The sequence below is a fragment of the Mytilus galloprovincialis genome, chromosome 10, assembly GCF_965363235.1.
Source record: "Mytilus galloprovincialis chromosome 10, xbMytGall1.hap1.1, whole genome shotgun sequence".
In the NCBI taxonomy this organism is placed as follows: Eukaryota; Metazoa; Mollusca; class Bivalvia; order Mytilida; family Mytilidae; genus Mytilus; species Mytilus galloprovincialis.
The window spans coordinates 24194635-24218573 of record NC_134847.1 but is presented as its reverse complement, the minus strand read 5'-3'; the positions used below and the strand labels follow the sequence as shown (position 1 = coordinate 24218573).

General features: G+C 32.0%; 1 protein-coding gene across 3 annotated transcripts; it reads right to left on the bottom strand.

Moving 5' to 3' along the window:
* Positions 1-5804: 5804 nt before the first annotated feature.
* Positions 5805-23354, bottom strand: LOC143047223 (transmembrane protein 216-like). 3 transcript variants are annotated; one of them, XR_012969445.1, is made up of 7 exons: positions 22932-23047; positions 19643-19659; positions 14548-14641; positions 11836-11928; positions 7084-7285; positions 6367-6446; positions 5805-6325 (listed from the first exon to the last, which is right to left on the bottom strand). XR_012969445.1 is itself a non-coding variant. In XM_076220228.1 (6 exons), exons 1-6 carry the CDS (start codon positions 23263-23265, stop codon positions 6431-6433), a joined length of 456 nt encoding a protein of 151 aa, XP_076076343.1. In that variant the 5' UTR covers positions 23266-23354; the 3' UTR covers positions 5805-6430. The 3 variants fall into 3 exon arrangements, 2 of the variants coding, with proteins under 2 accessions (XP_076076343.1, XP_076076342.1); XM_076220228.1 differs by lacking the exon at positions 22932-23047 and adding an exon at positions 23232-23354 and having other exon boundaries at positions 5805-6446; XM_076220227.1 differs by having other exon boundaries at positions 5805-6446; positions 22932-23046.
* Positions 23355-23939: the final 585 nt, after the last annotated feature.

Here is a 23939-nt window from a genome sequence, read left to right as displayed (position 1 = left end):
AACGGAGCTATTAATTATAGACTTACAAAACAATGTTTTCAACTATTTATTTATAAAATCTATTTATGATAGAAGTTTCCATGTCAAAATTAGACCTTCTTATTCAGTGACTCATATTATAGTAAGTCATTTTTGTGTTTGAAACAAATGACAAAGATATCAACTAACTGGATCTGGGTGGTAAGTATTACTTTTGATTTTACAGCACTCACTTCATACTAACAACATTTCACTTGAGCAATCTGCTAAAATATTTTACCAGTTGATCAGTTAGTTGGAGAAGAAATCTAACTGCAATTTGGTAAACTGTTTTGGCCATTGCTATTGTGATACCCCAACGGTCACTGGATAAGCACAGTAATGTCAGGTATGTTTATTGTATCATGCAGTGTGTATACATACAACATGACTTGGATGGAGTTGGTGTTACACAGTGTAGGAGTCGGGGATACATGTCATGATATCTACTATAACAATAGACACAAGATATTAATGTCAGGTATGTTTATTGTATCATTGCGTATTGATACTACATGACAGGGAAGGAGTTGGTGTGATACAGTGTAGGACTGGCGGAAAAAAGTCATGATGTCTACTGTAACCAAGAAACACCGATTATAAATTTCAGGTATTTTTATTGTAACATGAAGTGTGTATTCATACTACATGACTGGGATGGAGTTGTTGTTATACAGTGCAGGACTTGGGAATACAAGTCATCATGTCTACTGTAACAAAAAGACACAAGATATTAATGTCAGGTATATTTATTGTATCATGCAGTGTGTATACATACAACATGACTGGGATGGAGTGGGTGTTATACAGTGTAGGACTGGGGGATACAAGTCATCATGTCTACTGTAACCAAAAGACACAAGATATTAATGTCAGGTATGTTTATTGTATCATGCAGTGTGTATACATACAACATGACTGGGATGGAGTGGGTGTTGTACAGTGTAGGACTGAGGGATACAAGTCATAATGTCTACTGTAACCAAAAGACACAAGATATTAATGTCAGGTATGCCATTGTATCATGCAGTGTGTATACATACAACATGACTGGGATGGAGTGGGTGTTTAACAGTGCAGGACTGGGGGATACAAGTCATAATGTCTACTGTAACTACGAGACACCAGATATTAAAGTCATGTATGTCTATTGTATCAGTGTGTATTCATACTACATGACTGGGATGGAGTGGGTGTTATACAGTGTAGGACTGGGGAATACATGTCATGATGTCTTCTGTAACCACGACACACCAGATATTAAAGTCATGTATGTCTATTGTATCAGTGTGTATTCATACTACATGACTGGGATAGAGTGGGTGTAATACAGTTCAGGACTGGGGATACAAGTCATGATGCTTACTGTAACTAAGAGACACCAGATATTAGTGTCAGGTATGTTTATTGTATCATGCAGTGTGTATACATACTACATGACTGTGATATAGTGGGTGTGATACAGTGTAGGACTGGGGGATACATGTCATGATGTCTATTGAAACCAAGAGACACTAGATGTTAATGTCAGGAATGTTTATTGTATCATGCAGTGTGTATACATACAACATGACTGGGATGGAGTGGGTGTTGTACAGTGCAGGACTGGGAATACATTTCATGATGTCTACTGTAACAAAGAGACACAAGATATTAATGTCAGGTATATTTATTGTATCATGCAGTGTGTATTCATACAACATGACAGGGATGGAGTGGGTGTTATACTGTGTAGGACTGGAGGATACAAGTCATCATGTCTACTGTAACCAAGAGACACCAGATATTAATGTCAGGTATGTTTATTGTATCAGTGTGTATTCATACTACATGACTAGGATGGAGTGGGTGTTATACTGTGTAGGACTGGGGGATACAAGTCATCATGTCTACTGTAACCAAGAGACACCAGATATTAATGTCAGGTATGTTTATTGTATCAGTGTGTATACATACTACATGACTGGGATAGAGTGGGTGTTATACAGAGGAGGACTGCGGGATACATGTCATGATGTCTATGTAACTATGATACACTAGATAGTAATGTCAGGCATGTTTATTTTATCAGTTTATATTCATACTACATGACTTGGATGGAGTTGGTGCTATACAGTGTAGCACTGGGGGAAACATGTCATGATGTCTACTATAACCAAGAGACACAAGATATTAATGTCAGGTATGTTTATTGTATCATTGTGTATTGATACTACATGACATGGATGGATTGGGTGTGAAACAGTGTAGGACTGGGGGATACAAGTCATGATGTCTACTGTAACCAAGAGACACCAACTATAAATTTCAGGTATTTTTATTGTAACATGCAGTGTGTATTCATACTACATGACTGGGATAGAGTGGGTGTTATACAGTGCAGGACTGGGGAATACAAGTCATAATGTCTACTGTAACCAAAAGACACCAGGTATTAATGTCAGGTATGTTTATTGTATCATGCAGTGTGTATACATACAACATGACTGGGATAGAGTGGGTGTTATACAGTGCAGGACTGGGGAATACAAGTCATCATGTCTACTGTAAGCAAAAGACACAACATATTAATGTCAGGTATGTTTATTGTATCATGCAGTGTGTATACATACAACATGACTGGGATGGAGTGGGTGTTGTACAGTGTAGGACTTGGGGATACAAGTCATAATGTCTACTGTAACCAAAAGACACAAGATATTAATGTCAGGTATGCCATTGTATCATGCAGTGTGTATACATACAACATGACTGGGATGGAGTAGGTGTTTAACAGTGCAGGACTGGGGGATACAAGTCATAATGTCTACTGTAACTACGAGACACCAGATATTAAAGTCATGTATGTCTATTGTATCAGTGTGTATTCATACTACATGACTGGGATGGAGTGGGTGTTATACAGTGTAGGACTGGGGAATACATGTCATGATGTCTTCTGTAACCACGACACACCAGATATTAAAGTCATGTATGTCTATTGTATCAGTGTGTATTCATACTACATGACTGGGATAGAGTGGGTGTAATACAGTTCAGGACTGGGGATACAAGTCATGATGCTTACTGTAACTAAGAGACACCAGATATTAGTGTCAGGTATGTTTATTGTATCATGCAGTGTGTATACATACTACATGACTGTGATATAGTGGGTGTGATACAGTGTAGGACTGGGGGATACATGTCATGATGTCTATTGAAACCAAGAGACACAAGATGTTAATGTCAGGTATGTTTATTGTATCATGCAGTGTGTATACATACAACATGACTGGGATGGAGTGGGTGTTGTACAGTGCAGGACTGGGAATACATTTCATGATGTCTACTGTAACAAAGAGACACCAGATATTAATTTCGAGTATGTTTATTGTATCAGTGTGTATACATACTACATGACTGGGATAGAGTGGGTGTTATACAGTGCAGGACTGGGGGATACAAGTCATCATGTCTACTGTAACTAAAAGACACAAGATATTAATGTCAGGTATGTTTATGATATCATGCAGTGTGTATAAATACAACATGACTGGGATGGAGTGGGTGTTATACAGTGTAGGACTGGGGGATACAAGTCATCATGTCTACTGTAACCAAAAGACACAAGATATTAATGTCGGGTATGTTTATTGTATCATGCAGTGTGTATACATACAACATGACTGGGATGAAGTGGGTGTTATACAGTGCAGGACTGGGAATACATTTCATGATGTCTACTGTAACCAAGAGACACCAGATATTAATTTCAGGTATGTTTATTGTATCAGTGTGCGACTGGGATAGAGTGGGTGTTATACAGTGCAGGACTAGGGGATACAAGTCATCATGTCTACTGTAACCAAAAGACACAAGATATTAATGTCAGGTATGTTTATTGTATCATGCAGTGTGTATACATACAACATGACTGGGATGGAGTGGGTGTTATACAGTGTAGGACTGGGGGATACAAGTCATCATGTCTTGTGTAACCAAAAGACACAATATATAAATGGTAGGTATGTTTATTGTATCAGTGTGTATACATACTACATGACTGGGATAGAGTGGGTGTTATACAGTGGAGGACGGGGGATACATGTCATGATGTATTTTGTAACCACGAGACACAAGATATTAAAGTCATGTATGTCTATTTATATCAGTGTGTATTCATACTACATGACTGGGATGGAGTGGGTGTAATAGAGTGTAGGACTGGGGATACAAGTCAAGATGCTTACTGTAACTAAGAGACACCAGATATAAGTGTCAGGTATGTTTATTGTATCATGCAGTGTGTATACATACTACATGACTGTGATACAGTGGGTGTTATACAGTGTAGGACTTGGGGATACATGTCCTGCTGTCTATTGAAACCAAGAGACACAAGATATTAATGTCAGGTATGTTTATTGTATCAGTTTATTCATACTACATGACTGGGATAGAGTTTGTGTTATATAGTTTAGGACTGGGGGATACAAGTCATCATGTCTACTGTAACCATGAGACACCAGATATTAATGTCAGGTATGTTTATTGTATCAATGTTTGTTCATACACAGGATTTTTCTCTCCTTAACGGGAGGAAGGGAGGAGACCCCTGAACACGGGATTATTGTACTCCCGTCGGGAGGTTCACATGTATGCAGTTTTTATTGATATTTTTCAGTTTCTGAAAGCTGGTGTCATATACATAAAGTCTCACTGTCTGCAAGAAATAGGATACAAAAGCTTCTTTTGAATCATTGGAACGTTTGTTTAAAAATTTAACCATATACACTGACGGTGACTGACCCCCATTTTGATAATTCATATTGATTGACTATTTTTGTATAAAACTAATAACTTGCTACAAAGCAATGTCTTATTCAATTGTAGTATTTAATTCGAATAACATAAACGATACAAAGGACAAGGTAGGATACGGCCAGTTTTTGGCCCCCCTTTTTTCTCATTTTTCGAATTCTGCTTTGGAAAGCTACTTTTTATGTTAAAACATTCCCTAAGGTTTGAAGTTTGTTTGGATGAACTTCAAAACCACTAATTTTTGCAACTGGGTGAGGTGAGGGGGTTAACTTTCTGTTATTATTCAAATATTGTAATTATTATTCATTTTGCAGGTGATTTTATTACATTTTTTTATTATTTTAGTGCCTGTGCCAATGTGACCCAGGAATTTTTTTATTCCAATGTCATGAGAACTGTTTTTGCTGTCTAAATCGCCATACTTTTTTCCGGGTCACATAGGTGCACGCTTTTAAATGTTAAAAAGCAATGGCCAAAAATCGTTATTTTTCCTTCTTTTGACGTTTTTGATGCCCTTTTACCTCCCTAAGCTCACCCGTTTTTGAAATTGATTGTTTTGAAGTTCATCCAAACAAACTTCAAACCTAAGGGAATATTTTAACGAGATCAGTAACTTTCCAGAACAAAATTTAGAAAATGGGAAAATAAGGGGGCAAAAAACGGGCCTTATCGTACCTTGTCCTTTAACTGCACCAGAGGCTAATTTTACTACGAATGTCTCTACAGGGGTGCTTGGGGTCAAAATATTTCAGAAATGATTCAATCCAAACAATGGGTAAAGAGCTGATCAAATCAAAAATGGCTGACAGAAGAGCCATATCTAAGCAAGGTAAGTTTACATGCCTACAAATTGTGCAAGACTCAAAATTCTTTGAAGAAGGTTGTCTCTATGTCCCAATTAATTAATTTTTTCTAGTAAATTTGGGTGACTCATGGATTCTAAGATTCATGTTCACTAAATAATAATAATGAGAAACTGTATCTTTTCATTTCAATAAATATTTATTATTTACTACATGTACAATATGTATAATCATATATACAAAATCTTTTTTTATCTTTATCTTAATGTACAATATTTTACAATATAATGTTTACCACAAAATGAATGAATATTTATAGGACGGTATATGATAATTTTGCTGTAATATAATTTTGTCATCCTAGACGATGGAAATCTAGCTTGAATTGTCAATGACATAAATACCGTTACATGCAACTGGATTCTGATACACCAGACTTGGAAGAATAAGATACCATAGAACAATTGAGCATGTATTAATGATAAGAAAATACAGTTAACCTTGAGGAAAATCATTAAGACTAGTAACAAGCTATATTTACATGCCTACAAATTACTCAAGGCTCAAAATTTTTTAAAAAGGTTGTGTCTATCCACGTCAGAAATTAATTTATGATTATATTGGTGTCAGACTCATAACAAATCTTATAAAGAATGTATGTATTTATGTATCCTCATAACAAATATTATAAAGAATGTATGTATTTATGTATCCTCATAACAAATATTATAAAGAATGTATGCATTTATGTATCCTCAGCACCAGGTTACTGTCAAAGATGAACCACAATTAAGTTCTTTAAATGTTTAATATGGCGTAGCTCTGAAATTAAAAAAAAAACCAACAAATTAATTAATTTGAAGATCATTATTAATTATGTAGGTTAAGCAGTAATTATAAAATAAATAAAATCATTGACCATAATTGACTGACCGGTCAAACAAATAGTATCATCAACAGCTCTTGTGATTATCAGGCAAAGAAAAGTATAAAATCCTCAATTAATTTATTTTATCCCTGAATATTATTAAAATAAATAATTCTAATTATTTAAGAATATAATTTTACAAAATGAAAGTTGAAATTTGTACCATAAATGTCTTATCAATGTATTTTGTGTTGTTTGATTTATTTTTTCCTGCTTACGTGTATCTTTATTACAGTAATTTCTCTAAGAAGTGAAAGCAGTAAGCTTCAATGCTTTTAATTCATTTCAATTTGTATTTTATAATTTAAGATTTGCAAATATACTCAATGACTGATCAAAAGCTGAAGGCACTTTTGTGATGTTCTTCACCATAAAGCTGTGAATCTTTTGATGGCAAGTAAGCAAGTTAAAAAGTAATATCAAGAATTGCTGACAAATTTTGAGAGAAATCTGTTTTTTCTTGTCACTTGTAAAATGAAAGATACATGTGTATTGCTACTTCTAGATTGTTAACATTTTTATTGTATTTACCTTGCAAATGTGATCATAGATATAATTCCAAAGATGAGTTCCAGTCCAATCAACACCACCTGGATTGAAGCTAATATTACATCAACTCTCAAGACATAGGTCTGCCATAGTATTAAATATAAAGCTCCAAGCACAGCAGGTATACTCAGTAATATAGACACTAATACACCAACTATTCTTTCTGTTAGGTTACCTTTTTGAGCTAAAAAATAAAGATCCACATTCATAAAACAAAAACAATGCTCCGTATGAGAAGGAATATTAAACTACAAAATGTGTGTTGAAGCTAAGAATATGAATGAAATAATTTGTTGGTCAACTGACCATGGGGCTGCAACCTAACAATACAATAAAATATGACATCAAAAGGTCCACATAAGGCCTCCTTCTACAGTTGAATTTCTTTACAAAATGTTAAGCCTTAAACCATTTTTTTTGGTAAAGTATATTATAAAAATAATAAGGTGCACATTAAATCATAGGTACTTCAGATTCCCTGACACACTCAGTCAAACAGAACAATATGAATTTTTGTTTCAGGTAAGAGTGAAGGTTGGTACCTATTCAAACGCTCAGGGTCGTAACAAGCCTCTTTTAAAAGTGAGGTAAAAATATTCGCCATCATTAAATGCCATTAACCTTTGTGCATAAATATTGAGGACATATGTACATACATGTAGTATCATAGTGTACAAGTTTTTGGCCAATAACAATTGTTGGACATGTTAAATGTGGGAGTGTACTGTTTGTGTACATGTTGGTTAGTTTAACAGGAAACTCTTATGGGAAGTCCATTAGACATGGTTTGTACATGTACTATAATACAGTTGGAGGAGCATTTGCATATCTCATTCTATAGATATAAGGGGGTTTGACCCCCAAAAATCATTGGTTGGTTTATATGCTGAATCTGATTAGTTCAGTTTGATGGCCACCAGGCAGGGCCATAACTAGCCTCTTTTAAAAGTGAGGCAAAATATATTTGATGAGCGATGGGAGGAGAAAAAATTCAGGAGATGGGTCTGGGGCCACTCAAAGCCCCAAGAAGCTCGGGAAAAAATTATGCAAAATCATGCATTATAAGTAGTGTTGTCAACAGTTAACCGGTTAACTGTCGGAAGGACAGAATACTGAATATCAAAAACGTTAACTGGTTAACCGGGAATTTTTTCAATTGTAATAGATTTGATATAAATATAAGTATTGAGATCATTAAATAATTTTGTTCTATTTAATAAATTATAGTCGTGGTAATTAATTTGACAGACTTATTGTCCAGTATATTGATTGATATTGTTAATCCTAAAAACATCATATTAATTATTTAGAATTTAGACAAGTTTTCTATCAGCTGGGGCAGGATCTTTAGGAAACATAATTAGTATACATGTTTTTTAAAACACTAACTTTAAATTAGTAATTCAATTAAATTTTACAATATACTCCATTTTTTTATTTTTTATTGCGAACCCTATCATAGTTTTCCATAGATTCACCTGCAAGTTACCTGTCCATTTAAAATTTTGTAAGTTCTATTGTCCCATTGAACAAATACAACACCTGCAAGTTACCTGTCCATTTAAAATTTTGTAAGTTTTATTGTCCCATTGAACAAATACAACAGGTATTGTTCTCTGTGTAGTTTATTTGATGGGACCTTTAAATTTCCTCCAAGAGAAATCTATCACTCATTGATTAATTTGCCTGACCAAAAAAATATCTTCTTTGTTCACTGAAATACATGTATAAACTCACATAAACTGCATGTGATACAGTATTTATTCAATATCAATAATATATTTTCAATCTGTTCAATATAAGCACTGATTTAATTATAAAAAGTTTATTTCTGATTTTTTTTTTAACTACTGCATGCATTTATGTTTTAAAGAATTTGCATGTTTTTTGTGGTTGTTCAGTTATAAAGAATACATTTATGAAGACCTTTATTTAAACATTATCATTTCAAGTTTTTACTTATGAACAGACTAAAAAAAGCAAATTTTAATAGGTAAAATGTTGAAATGTGATCAGAAATCAACTTTTAATTTTTAAATCAGTGTTTATATCAAACAAATTGAAAAAGTGTTATTGATTGAATAAATACAACATCATATGCAGTTTCATAATTACTTATTTGTACATGTATTTCCATCATTGTCAGTTCAATTTTTTGTTTAGGTAAATTAATCAGTGAGTGATAGATTTCTCTTGCAAGAAATTTAAAGGTCCCATTGAATAAACTAAACAGAGAACAATAGCTGTTGTATTTGTTAGATGGGACAATAGGACTTACAAAAGTTTAAATGGACAGGTAACTTGCAGGTGAGTCTGTGGAAAACTATGATAGGATTTGCAATAATTGATATTGGATAGACCTACAGCTGTATGTGAGACAATATCTGAAAAAGTCTAATTTTTGGCAATAAGAAAAAAACAAAAAAAATGTCATTAGACCCGGTATTTTAATAGCACAAATCGAAGAACACACATTGAGGACCTAGGAACTGTTCTTTCCTGTTACCAAAGTGAATAAATTTTAAAAAGTTCCTAATTGGAAAAAGTAATAAGTTTAAGACACTATTTGTGGTTTACTAGTATATCCTGCAATAGTTTATCAAATGCCAATTATTGATTTTAGCATTTGCAATACGAAAGGTTTAGAAACATACTAAAATATAGTCAGATATGTCAGTAACATAAAAGAATCTTGAGTAACAGGATAAACAGTAACAGAACAGAGTTGGTAACAGAAAGGATTTTTTTCTCCAAAAAATGCTTTATTTTATAGTTTAAGAAAAATACATCATTTCAGATTGGTCACAAATGGATGATAACATCATTTATCCTTTGAAACTGTATTTGCAAGATGAAAAATCTGCCTAGGTAAAGAAAAATTCTAAAATAATTTCCTTTCTGTTACTATCTACTTTACTAGAATTGCACAATTTTCTCTGCGGTTATCAAAAGCAAAAAACCTATTTTTTCATTCAATATACTGTATATTATTTTGAAATTTATTTAATATGGTGATGATACCTTATATTAAATGAAATGGTTGGCATATATTAGATTAACTTTTTGATTCATCAGTGAAATTGTCTTGAACATACCTTCCTGTTACTGATTATGGTTATGCTGTTACTTTTTATCAGGTAACATGACAGAACGTAACAGAAAGGATTTACGCAGTACATTTACTTTTTGTTCATTTACTCGAATTGTGTAGAAGTTTACTTTCATCTACATATCAATTTGATAAGATACTATAAAAACACATGTACTGTTTAGTGCTGACAATGAAATATTCTCATTAGGTACAAATGAGGTACACAAAAAGGCTGTAACAGGAGAGAACAACAAAATTATTTTTCAGATATTGTCTCACATACAGCTGTAGGTCTATCCAATATCAATTAAAAAATAAAAAGCGGTAACAGGAAAGAAATTACCCCTGAAGACAACATTTAAAATACCCTTAAAAATGCAAAAAAATTTACATGCTTTAGTTATAACAAAATCAGACCAGTAATGGAGAAGTGTTTTATATACATGTAATCTGTCAGACTTGTGAAAATTGGAAGACTGTTTACTTAATTTAGATATTCCTCGATTGATTTAATTTTCAGAAAATAACAGGGGACAACATGATTTGGGGGGGGGGGGTTTGGGTGTGATCCTTTAAATTATATTTTTTTATTAGAAGCAATATTAAAAAGAATGTTTAATTTGATGCAGTTGGTGCATTATATACTCTAGTTAATACTGAAACTTAAAATTTTCCAAAAAGATGCCTGAATAAAAAAATAATTGCTGGTGAAAGGTGGGACATGGAAATTAGACTTTTTCAGATATTGTCTCATGTACAACATCCATCGTGCAATGTTTTGTCATACTTTAAGTGAAATGCCAACTCATAAATTTCGAAATACAATCAGCTTCAAGCCTTGGATGTAATTGATGTATACCTGATGCTACGAGTAACAGGTAAAATTATTTCAAATTGAAACACTGCACATTATTCTTCGACATCAAGAAACAATGAAAGAATCAACGATTTCAGACATTTTTCAATTCGACGTGATCAAGAAGGTTTAATTTTAAGTTAGAACAAACGCCAAAGTTGATACAGGAAATTGGATTATTTTAATAAAAAAGTTAAACTTCGCCATCAATCCTCACAGACAAGCCTTTTAATGCCAACTACAATTCATTGTATTACAAAAACGTACATTTGTAGGGTATAATATACATGTATATAGTTAAGGCCTTCAAACATCAACTTAAATTACCGGTTAACCAGTTAATCGGTCGAACAATTACTAAGTAACTGGTTAGTCAAAACTGTACAATTCGACAACACTAATTATAAGTGTATCCCCGACCCTTATTATTCTGACACGCAATTAATTTCTTGCAATTTTTTCTACAATATTCTAATCTAAAAAAGCAAAACATATAGATTCATTGTAATTCAAAGGGACACTAGCTGTCAAATTCATGTTCACCGATTTGACTCAAATTCTCATATTGAATTTATAACAATCTAAAACAGAAAGTTTTAAATATATACAATGTACAATGTACAATGTACTGTGAGCTGTGTATATATGGTAAACGTGTATTTTGACATGTCACATATACATTGTATACTAGGAGCATGTTATCTATTAATTTTTTGGTTGGTGTAAATAACTTAATAATTAACACATTTCTAAACTATTAAAATTAAAATTTTAATAATTAAGTTACCAAAAAAAATTCTGAGGGCTTCAATTGCTGCTAGGAGGAAAACCAGTATGACTTCAGCAGGCAACACATTTTCAGCATAAGGTAATGTTTCTCCTGCAAGAAATTACCAATTTCTATATATATATTGATTATTGTATAATCTTATGAATAAATTTGTAATAAATAGTCCTTATAAGGTAAACAAACACATTGATTTGCTTTTTCAAGTTCCATATACATTTTACTGATCATCTTAAAACTCTGATTACACATAATGTATTCAACAAGCAAAATAGGAATATAACTACATGTACCATCCAAACCATGTTTTGTACAAGTAACATTAGGGCAAAGTCAAAATAAATGGTTCCTTGCATATATTGCAATATTTATCAACCATGCTGATAATTTGATTGGATAAAATGATGTGGCTTGATGTGTAGAATATTCCTGCAAAATATCTTCGGTAAATCTCAAGTATTAAAAAAGTTATGTTAAAAAATCATTAGACAAGGAATTTTTCTTTTAGAACCATTTCTTTGATGTCAGGAGTGCAACACTTTTAAACGACACTTTCTTGGACTTACATTTTAAGATAATCTCAGCTCCTAGTGACTTATTTACTCGAAATTTGCGAAACTTTCTAAAAAATTAGATATGTGCAAAACTATTTGTTGTGGTAAATTCATGTGAGGAGTTCAACAAAATTAATTGTTTGTTATTAGTTATAACAACAAAATTAATTGTTTGTTATTAGTTATAATAATCTAATAAGTATAACATGAAACCATTATAAAACTTTTGAAACCTTAGAAATATCATGAATATTGTTATTTCTCATAAAAATGCAGTTTAAGAGAATCAGCTTCCTAAATTCTGAAATGATATAAAAATTGGTCATTCAAGAATTTTTGCTTGGGACAAACTATATTTCTTAGATCAAAGTCCTGCTTTGATATTTACAAGTAAGAATTTATTATAACTCCTACAAGTAACCTAAATAGTTGTAAAACATGTTTAGATGCAAATAAGTCACTAGGAGCTGAGATTATCAGTAAGGTTATCTTTTTTGTTGCACTCCTGACATGGCACAACTCTTTTTTCAAAACACATCTGTATCAAATCGGTTCAATGGATAAGCTTCATTCTGAGCTGAATTCATCACTAAGACATACTAGTTGTAATAAACATAAGAATCTATGGCACATGTCATTATATTACAAGTTGTTGTGTCTTTCAAATAAATTTTTTTTTTCAAAATGTGAAGAAAAAGTGTTGCACTCCTGACAATTTTGGCATCTTTTTTTAATGTAATTTTTCTTATGCTTGAAATTTTCCAAAGATATTTAGCAGGATTGTTCTACACATCAAGCCACAAAATTCAGCCCATTTTAACATTGCAATGACTGCCATTTAAAAAAAAAGTAGCAAAATGTGATGAGAATTGAACTTATGTATACAATAAGTGATACATGTATGTATGATATAGCTAAAAAGTATTGTTTAAATGAAAATAAAATGTCAAATCTGAAAGGCATATATGTATATAAACACTTAATCTAGAAATGATGGTATGTTTTGATGATGTATAAACTGTTTTAATATGATATATATTGAATGTCAGGAGTGCAACAAGATAGGGAAAATAAAGTAACTTATATAAGTAATAATTAAAAAAAAAAAAAAAAAAGTTCAGAAAAACTTTGAAAATTGCAGATCTCTTTTTTAGTAGTCAAACAACAATTCTGATGGATATTTAATGAAATTTAGTTCATAGTTTGGTAACTTACCCTCAATTGTGTTAGAAAAATCAATTTAAATATGGTCTGAAGTGCATTAGACATGTAAGATGCATAGTTTAAACAGAAATTACATTCAAATGACAGATTTAGGTCTTTATAAACCAGCAATGATTAAAAAAATTAAAAATCACGAGCATTTTGTTCTAGTTTCTGTATTTTAGTTTGGTGTATAATAAGTCAGGAGTGCAACAAAAACAGGGGAAATCGGAAGTATTTTCTATTTGTTATATCTTTTTTATTAAAAGATTTCTCTATCAATTATTTTTCCTCAGTCAATTTAATAAAGGGTAAATTTTGATAAGGAGAAGGGTTTTTATCAACTTATTGATGAATTAATTTTTAATTAAAACTTTTTCAATCAACTTTAAATGAATTGATACAAAAAATAGGCAAAAACATTAAAAAAAATTATAATCAGATGAGATTATCAATTTTTGCATTAAAAGTAATGTTTGGATTTCTGCAATTAAATGGGGTGAAAAAAATATTAATATTAAATAGTGTTTGTCTGAAAACTTATTCCCAAAAGGTATACTTGATTTTTTTTTTATTGGTTTATGTCAATAAAGTTTCAGAACTTTTTTGTTTCTTTATACTTTTTTATATCCTTTTGGATATATCAACTTAAATGTATATGTATCAAGATACAGTAAAAGAAAATGCACTAAAACTTTGTTGAAATTTGACCAAAAAAAATAAATTGGGACCATTTTTTTTTACTTTGCCCTGATTAACAAATGATTCAGCATGTACAATATGTATCAAAAGTTTTAAAATAAAAAAAACCATTATTAAGCTATAAAATTAAAGGATATTTTTACCTTAAAAAAGAAGTGATCAATGGTAGAGTACTAGACTGATCATGCTGATCTCTTAATAAACTTAAAAACAATCTAAACGGCTATTATAAGATTCAATAATGAACACCTACCTTTAAATATGAAAATGAGTATTTCACAAATGAAAAAGAATCCAAAGTACCATCCATTCAAATATAGTAAAACTTGGTAGGGTAGTGAAGATCTCTTTGAATCTGTTAAGGATTCATAATACTTCTTGAATAGTTTTATTTTGATGACATCTTAAAACATTATGTAACTTCTTCATACATACATGACATATACATTTTTTGTTGAAATCAAACGGTTTAATTTTGGACCCTGATTTAGACCAACTTGAAAACTGGGCCCATAATAAACTAGAGGCTCTAAAGAGCCTGTGTCGCTCACTTTGGTGTTTGTCCATATTAAACAAAGGACACAGATGGATTCATGATAAAATTGTGTTTAGGTGTCAGATGGTGATGTGTTTGAAGTTCTTACTTTACTGAACGTTCTTGCTACTTACAATTATCTCTATCTACAATGAACTTGGCCCATTAGTAACAGAGGAAAATATTTTGTGTATTGACTATAAAGGGCAATAACTCCTTAAGGAGTCAACTGACAATTTTGGTCATGTTGACCTATTTGTAGAACTGACTTTGCTGAACTTTATTGATGTTTACAGTTTATCTCTATCTATAAAAATATTCAAGATAATAACCAAAAACGTTAAAATTTCTTTAAAAATTACCAATTCAGGGGCAGCAATCCAACAACCAGTTGTCTGAATCGTCTGAAAAATTCAGGGCAGATAGATCTCGACTTGATTAACAATTTAACCCAATCAGATTTGCTCTAAATGCTTTGGTTTCAGAATTATAAGCCAAAATCTATATTTTACCCCCATGTTCTATTTTTAGTCATAGCCACCGTCTTGGTTGGTTGGCCCCGGTCACCCCACACATTTTTTAAACTAGATACTCCAGTAGTTTCAGAGGAGAAGATTTTTGCAAAAGATTACAAAATATTACGAAAAAGTGGTAAAAAATGACTATAAAGGGCAATAACTCCTTAAGGGGTCAACTGACCATTTTGGTCATGTTGACTTATTTGTAAATCTTACTTTGCTGAACATTATCGCTGTTTACAGTTTATATCTATCTATAATAATATTCAAGATAATAAGCAACCAGATGCTCCGCAGGGCGCAGCTTTATACGACCGCAGAGGTTGAACCCTGATCGGTTGGGGCAAGTATGGACACAACATTCAAGCTGGATTCAGCTCTAAATATGGATTATGATTAAATAGTTGACACAGCATAGGTTTCCGACACAGAATGAATGTGGTCTAATGAACTTAAAATATATTTTTTTTGCCTTTGAGCAATTTACTATGCTGTTGAAAATTAATCCTCTCAAAAAAATGTTTGAAGAAATTTTCTTTTTATTTATCAAATCTGAAATGAGAAAAATTTAAACCCCCCCCCCCCCCCCCCCCATTTTTTTTCACATCCCCCTTTCCCTTTTTCCAAAACTGATCTCAATTCAAATTTCTAATGGAGTTTGCAACAATAACTACTCATTTAAATACATCATAAAATATTAAAATGTAAAATAAAGTGCTTGTTATCACTGAATGGTAGAGTTGTTTTAATTTATCAGTTGGTAGTAAAAGTGAATATACATTGTATATTGTTTAAAACAATGATTTAAGTTGATTCAACTACTATTCTGGACAAAGAAAGATAACTCCAATTGAAATTGTGCAATTAGATATTTCTTGCTATTGTGCAATACTGTGCAATTGAAAATATTTGCTATTGCACAATACTGTGCAATTGAAGATCACTGTGCAATTGAAAATTTCTTGCTATTGCACAATACTGTGCAATTGAAGATTTCTTGCTATTGCTGAATACTGTGCAATTGAAAATTTCTTGCTATTGCACAATACTTAAAATAATAATTTTGAATCCTGATTTGAACTTGAAAACTGGGCCCATAATCAAAAATCTAAGTACATGTTTAGATTCAGCATATCAAAAAAGCCCAAGAATTCAATTTTTGTTAAAATCAAACTTAGTTTAATTTTAAACCCTTTGAACTTTCATCATGTTCATGTAGACCAATTTGAAAACGGGACCAAAGATTAAGAATCTACATACACAGTTAGATTTGGCATATCAAAGAACCCCAATTATTCAATTTTTGATGAAATCATACAAAGTTTAATATTGGACCCCGATTTGGACCAACTTAAAAACTGGGCCAATAATCAAAAATCTAAGTACATCTTTAGATTCAGCATATCAAAGAACCCCAAGGATTCAATTTTTGTTAAAATCAAACTAATTTCAATTTTGGACCCTTTGGACCTTAATGTAGACCAATTTGAAAACGGGACCAAAAATTAAGAATCTACATACACAGTTAGATTCTGCATATCAAAGAACCCCAATTATTCAATTTTTGATGAAATCAAACAAAGTTCAATTTTGGACCCTTTGGGCCCCTTATTCCTAAACTTTTGGGACCAAAACTCCCAAAATCAAACCCAACTTTCCTTTTATGGTCATAAATCTTGTGTTTAAATTTCATAGATTTCTATTTACTTATACTAAAGTTATGGTGCGAAAACCAAGAATAATGCTTATTTGGGCCCCTTTTTGGCCCCTAATTCCTAAACTGTTGGAACTAAAACTCCCAAAATCAATCCCAACCTTCCTTTTGTGGTCATAAACCTTGTGTTTAAATTTCATAGATTTCTATTCATTTTTACTAAAGTTAGAGTGCAAAAACTTAAAGTATTCGGACGACGACGACGACGCAGAAGACAACGCCAACGTGATACCAATATACGACCAAATTTTTTTAATTTTTGCGGTAGTATAAAAACTGCAAAATTTCCTTAAAATTACTAATTCAGGGGCAGCAACCAAACAACAGGTTGTCCGATTTGTCTGAAAATTTCAGGGCAGATAGATCTTGACCTAATAGATTATTTTACCCTTGTCAGATTTGCTCTAAATATAAATGCTTTGGTTTTAGAGTTATAAGCCAAATCTACATTTACCCCTCTGTTCTATTTTTAGCCATGGTGGCCATCTTGGTTGGTTGGCAGGGTCACGCCACACATTTTTTAAACTAGATACCCCAATGATGATTGTGGCCAAGTTTGGATTAATTTTGCCCAGTAGTTTCAGAGGAGAAGATTTTTGTAAAAGATTACTAAGATTTACGAAAAATGGTAAAAAAATTGACTATAAAGGGCAATAACTCCTAAAGGGGTCAACTGACCATTTCCGTCATGTTGACTTATTTGTAAATCTTACTTTGCTGAACATTATTGATGTTTACAGTTTATCTCTATCTATAATAATATTCAAGATAATAACCAAAAACAGTAAAATTTTCTTAAAATTACCAATTTAGGGGCAGCAACCCAACAACGGGTTGTCCGATTCATCTGAAAATTTCAGGGCAGATAGATCTATACCTGATTAACAATTTTACCCCATGTCAGATTTGATCTAAATGCTTTGATATGGAGTTATAAGCCAAAAACTGCATTTTACCCCTATGTTCTATTTTTAGCCATGGCAGCCATCTTGGTTGGTTGGCCGGGTCACCAGACACATTTTTTAAACTAGATACCCCAATGATGATTGTGGCCAAGTTTGGTTTAATTTGGCCCAGTAGTTTCAGAGGAGAAGATTTTTGTAAAAGTTAACGACGTCGGACGACAGACGACGACGGACGCAAAGTGATGGGAAAAGCTCACTTGGCCCTTTGGGCCAGGTGAGCTAAAAATCTACTTACATCAGTTCAGATTCAGCATATCATAGAACCCCAAGAATTAAATTTTTGATAAAAAATCAAACTAAGTTTAATTTTGGACCCTTTGAACCAGACCAATTTGAAAACAGGACCAACAAGAATGTGTCCAAAGTACACGAACGCCCCACTGGCACATTTTACATGTTCAATGGACCGTGAAATTGGGTAAAAAATCTAAAATTAGAAAGATCATACCATAGGGAACATGTGTACTTAGTTTCAAGTTGATTGGACTTCAACTTCATCAAAAACTACCTTGACCAAAAACTTTAACCTGAAACTGGCACTGGCACTTTCATTTTCTATATTCAGTGGGCCATAAAATAGGGGTCAAAAGTCTAATTTGGCTTTAAAATTAGAAAGATCATATCATATTAACCCTTTCCTCCATGGAATTCTTTTTTTTCCACTTGATTCGCATATGATTTTTTCAATGAAAAAAAATCATCAGGTTTAACATGTTTAAAGTATTAATGCATTGCGAAAAACAAATTTTCCATCAATAAAATTCCAGTCAGATGTTCTCATGAATATCCTTTTTATATAAGTTACATTTTTTTTAAAAGTCTGATGAAGTTTTATCCTAGGTAATACGTTTCAACTGAGGCACTACACAGGCGTCAAAAGGCGTCATTATGGAGGAAAGGGTTAAGGAACATGTGTACTACTGTGGATTCATTATTATTCGTCGGATACCAATTTTCATGGTTTTCGTGGTTCCAGATGAACCACAAATTTAAATGTTCAAGGAATCACACATTTTCTATAGGCTTTGTATGCAGAGATTTTCCAAACAACGAAATCAAATACCCACGAAAATGCAAGATTTTCTTAATCCACGAAAAATTGATACCCACGAAAATAAATAAATCCATAGTAAGTTTCAAGTTGATTGGACTTCAGCTTCATCAAAAACTACCTTGACCAAAAACTTTAACCTGAAGACAGACAGACAGATGGACGAACAAACGGACAGACCAGAAAACATATAATGCCATCGTAGGTGGGGCATAAAAATTAAGAATCTAAATACACGGTTAGATTCGGCATATCAAAGAACTCCAATAATTCAAATTTTGATGAAATCAAACAAAGTTTAATTGTGAACCCTTTTGGCCCCTAATTCCTAAACTGTTGGGACCAAAACCCCCCAAATCAATCCCAACCTTCCTTTGTGGTTATAAACCTTGTGTTAAAATTTTATTGATTTTTATTTACTCATACTAAAGTTATTATCTGGAAATCATGCGTCTACATACAACAACGATGTGATACCAATAAACGACTATAAAAAAAATTATTTTTGTGGTCGTATAAAAAGAAAAAGAAATAGTCAATATGACTTTTCATCTTGAAAGGATACAATTAACTGTATTCTCCCTGAAAAAAAAAGGAAAATATCAATTATTGCAATAATAATTTTATATAAAAGCATACATCATAATAAATTCATTTTGTACATGTATATATGCTTTGAATATTCTAAATGTATTATTGCGAACCCTATCATACTTTTCCACAGATTCACCTGATAGTTACCTGTCCATTTAAACTTTTGGCAGTTCTATTGTCCAATTGAACAAATACAATAGCTATAGCAATATGCCTATAGTGTAAATAGACTTTGAAATAAAGATATATATTGTTCTCTGTGTAGTTTATTCACTGGGACCTTTTAATTCCTTCTAGGAGAAATCTATCACTCATTGATTTATTTAATTTACTTTTAAAATTTATTTAATTTAACTGACCAAAAAAGAATATCTCCTTTTTTTTTTATTGAAAACTTCTATCAACTCACATAAACTGCATGCAATATATTGTATTTATTTAATATCAATCTGTTCAATATAAAATCTGATTTAATAGTAAAAAGTTTATTTCTGACACATTTTTTAGTATTTTTCCAATGAACATGATGAATTTGCAGGTTTTGGTTGTTGTTCAATTATAGAATACATTTATGAAGACCTTACTTTAAAAATATTAATATTTAAGTTTTTATTTATCAAACACACAATGCAAAAAAAAAATTTTAATAGGTCAAATAAATATTGAATATTTGATCAGAAATCAACCTTTATTTTTTGAGTTAGTGTTTATACATGTATTGAACACATTAAAACTGTATTATTGATATTGAATAAATACAACACCACCAGGCACATGCAGGTTTATGAGTCCTTATTTAGTATTGGTATAAGTATAAGTATTTTTTCATCATTGACAGTTCAATTTTTTGTTCAGGTAAATTAATCAATGAGTGCGCGTGATAGATTTCTCTTGGAAGAAATTTAAAGATCCCATTGTATAAACTACACATAAACAATAGCTATTCAGTACTGTATTTGTTAGATGGGACAATAGAACTTACAAAGGTTTAAATCGACAGGTAACTTGCAGGTGAATCTGTGGAAAAGTATGATAGGGTTTGCAATAATGCAAACTTCAATTTCCAACTTATTGTATAAAAACCGGTATAAAATTGAAGGCTGTATGTTACCCTCTAGAAAAGATTTATTCTATTGTTATGTGTGTCTTTGGTTTGTTGTCTCATTGATCTATACATAAAATCTTTTACTCGGCTTATATGACTATAGGAGGTCTTCAGAGGTCAACGTAATAGTAAATTAGATGGCGTCAAGACTAAAATACATATGAATTGATTTTACATATATTATCAATCCCATGCTCTGTAAACTTGGTCTATAAAAGACTAATTGGGATAAATATTTTACATGGTTATAAATCAAATATGAGAATTTGAGTCAAATCAGTAAACAGGAATTTGACAACTAGTGGTCCTCTACATCTTGGAGAAAAAGAAAAAAAAATTGGCTTCCTAATTCCTGATTGGTATATAATATGTGAAATTACCCCCTACAAATGCCCATAATGTATCAAAACCTTTTACTTGTGGTATTGAACTTTGAGGTAAAATTTCAGAGCAATCAAAATATTTATACACAAGTTGTATAAGGACAATAGTCCGGAAACTAGAAAAGTTGAGGACCACCTCTCGGCCGTGCAGGATTTTCTCGCTGAGTCACATGTTGAAGACCCATTGGTGGCCTTCAGCTGTTATCTGCTCTTTGGTTGGGTTATTGACTCTGACATAATCCAACTTTCCATTCTCAATTTCATTGTGTTGGGCCCTTTTTTGGCTCCTTATTCCTAAACAGTTGGGACCATCACTCCCAAAATCAATCCCAACCTTTCTTTTGTGGTATTGAACCTTTTCAAGTTTTTGATAAATTTCAAAGAGATCCATACACTTTAACTTAAGTTAATGTCAGGAAACTGATGACAATAATGCTGGCAATGACGACCTCATAGCAATACACCTTATTGCTATTTGGAAATCTGTTTGGTTGACCAAGAGAATTTGCCCCGCTTAAACTATTGACAATGACTTTTCCTTTGTGGTGTGGTGTCAAATATTTTGTATTATCATGATTATGACATCCAAATTTTTGGGAAACCTTTGTGATGTCCAGTAGTAGGCCAAATAAGGGATACCGCTGTTCAGACAATCTGTCCTATGACTTTAATTACCACGTGACAAAAATGTATGCATCGTCATTTCCAACATGAGCAAACAGGTGAAAAAGTTTGATTTTATACTGCACAAAATATTTGGGAAATTAAAATCTAATTAGATTGTCACCCTCCCTCAGTCATACCGGAATCAAGATTACGTACTTATGGAACATAAATCATTTCTATATTACCATGATTACCATGATTACAGAATGATGATTATAAAAGTGCTGGAAACGTTTAATACAGCAGGGATACAGGCACACTGTCTATCTGGTAAATGACGTAACAAAGGCAGGCGAAATTGACTATCTTTTCTGGTGAGAGACATGATTCCCAAATTGACAAATATCGGACAAATAGCAAAAAGGTGTATATATATATGACCCCAAAATTTGTTTGTGGTTGTATAAAAAGGGTATCATTCATTTATCATGATTATGATACAGTTCAATATTATAAGATGCATGACATTCTTCTTGTGTTAAATAAGGGCACAAAGTCCCCTATTACAGTAGAAAAATCAATAAAAAAAAAATGGGGAAATTTTCATTGTACTAACATGACTAATGAACTCAAAATCGTTAACTTTTTTTGTCAATTTCTTAATTCCTGCATTTGCGCAGAAAACATAAATCTACTTCCTTCTTCCGGTTACGTTGTCATGAGCCATGATGAGAATTTGAGTAGTCTAGTAAAGTATAGAAAATCAAGGAACACAATACCAATTTCATTTTAAATAATTAGCCGTTTCAGAATCTAATGCATGCTGGGTAATATTTTCAAAAGTGTACACCAAAACGTTGTGATTAGTTTAAAACTTTCCAAACAATGGAAATTCAACCAATTATCTGACGTTATTTTCATTTTGGTGTACGAACAATGAGATTACCCATAGTCCATTAGATTCTGAAAAGGCGAATTCTTTGTCTTTGATATGAATAAACGTAACCTAATGATAGCGTTTCTTTGTTAACATTGAACATGACATCATAATTTAAATAATGTCACAAGTAAAATCCCTCACAACAGAACCAAAATCGGAAACGTTACGGTATAATATTTTCCGTTTCTTTTTCAACAGATTTTGAAGTTACAAAAATAATTCATACAGACTTTGTTCCCTTTCACAGGTATTGCCTGCCTCATATTAAATCATCAAATACATCATTTGTACATGTCATGAGGTATATAATGAGATTTGTTGTCTATTGCTACTAATATAAAACAACTTTAAATCTATGAATGTAAAACTTGTTTGAGCATGTCAGTCTGAATGGTTCAAATACATAATACGGGTCACTAAATGAAATTTTCTATGCTCTTCGTATTGTTTTGATAAAATAGTTAATTGAAAAATGCTATCTTAGATTTGTTAGAATTGTCTGTATAGTTTTCTGAAGCTAAAATACCTTTTGGTTTTGGTTGTTGTCCCGCGGTAGCCATATTCAAACAAATTTCTGTATAAAAATAAATATCTTCACTCCGACCTCAGATCAAATTAATCGCGAATATAAAAGGAAACAAATAAATTACGCCAGTTTTATTTCAGCCTGTGTTTAAAAGTGAAAATTAAAAATGAAATAAAGATCTGTTCACTGATTTTTTCTTCCAATGTAATTCTTGATTGTGTGATAAGTACCCTGGGAGATGAGTTTATAAATAAAAGTTTTTCAAACTTGACTAGTTCCCGATCCCCAAGCTGATACATACACACTTAAAATATATTGACTATATTCGATATTACAAAAAAAAATGTTATATGTTACCTGAAATAAAAATACAATTGATTATTATTATATACACCCAACAAAAGATCGAATTAATATTATCTGATTATATACAAACGAAAAGATCGACCTTGTTGATTACGTAACTTTAATTAATCAGGATTTGATTGAATTAAGTGATTACGAGTGGGCGCACTACGTTTGCGCGCATTTGGGGATTAAAATGTTTTACGTTTGCGCGCAGCTTTTGATTACATTTGCGCGCATTCACCTCATCGTTGGTGAGTAGGAGACCAAGACTAACGGAATGAGTATACTTATACTTGTAAATAATTGAACTAATTATAAATAAATAAGTATTATTACCTGTATTTTATCTGAGTTTACCTG

Excerpts from the sequence above, each read along its gene's own strand:
- LOC143047223 (XM_076220227.1), bottom strand. The coding sequence starts at position 22,968 with ATGAGGCAGGCAATACCTGTGAAAGGGAACAAAGTCT. Across the intron at positions 11,929-14,547 it reads ACTCATTTTCATATTTAAAG|GAGAAACATTACCTTATGCT; the intron begins GTAGGTGTTCAT and ends AATTTCTTGCAG. Across the intron at positions 7,286-11,835 it reads AGCCCTCAGAATTTTTTTTG|CTCAAAAAGGTAACCTAACA; the intron begins GTAACTTAATTA and ends TTTATTTTTTAG.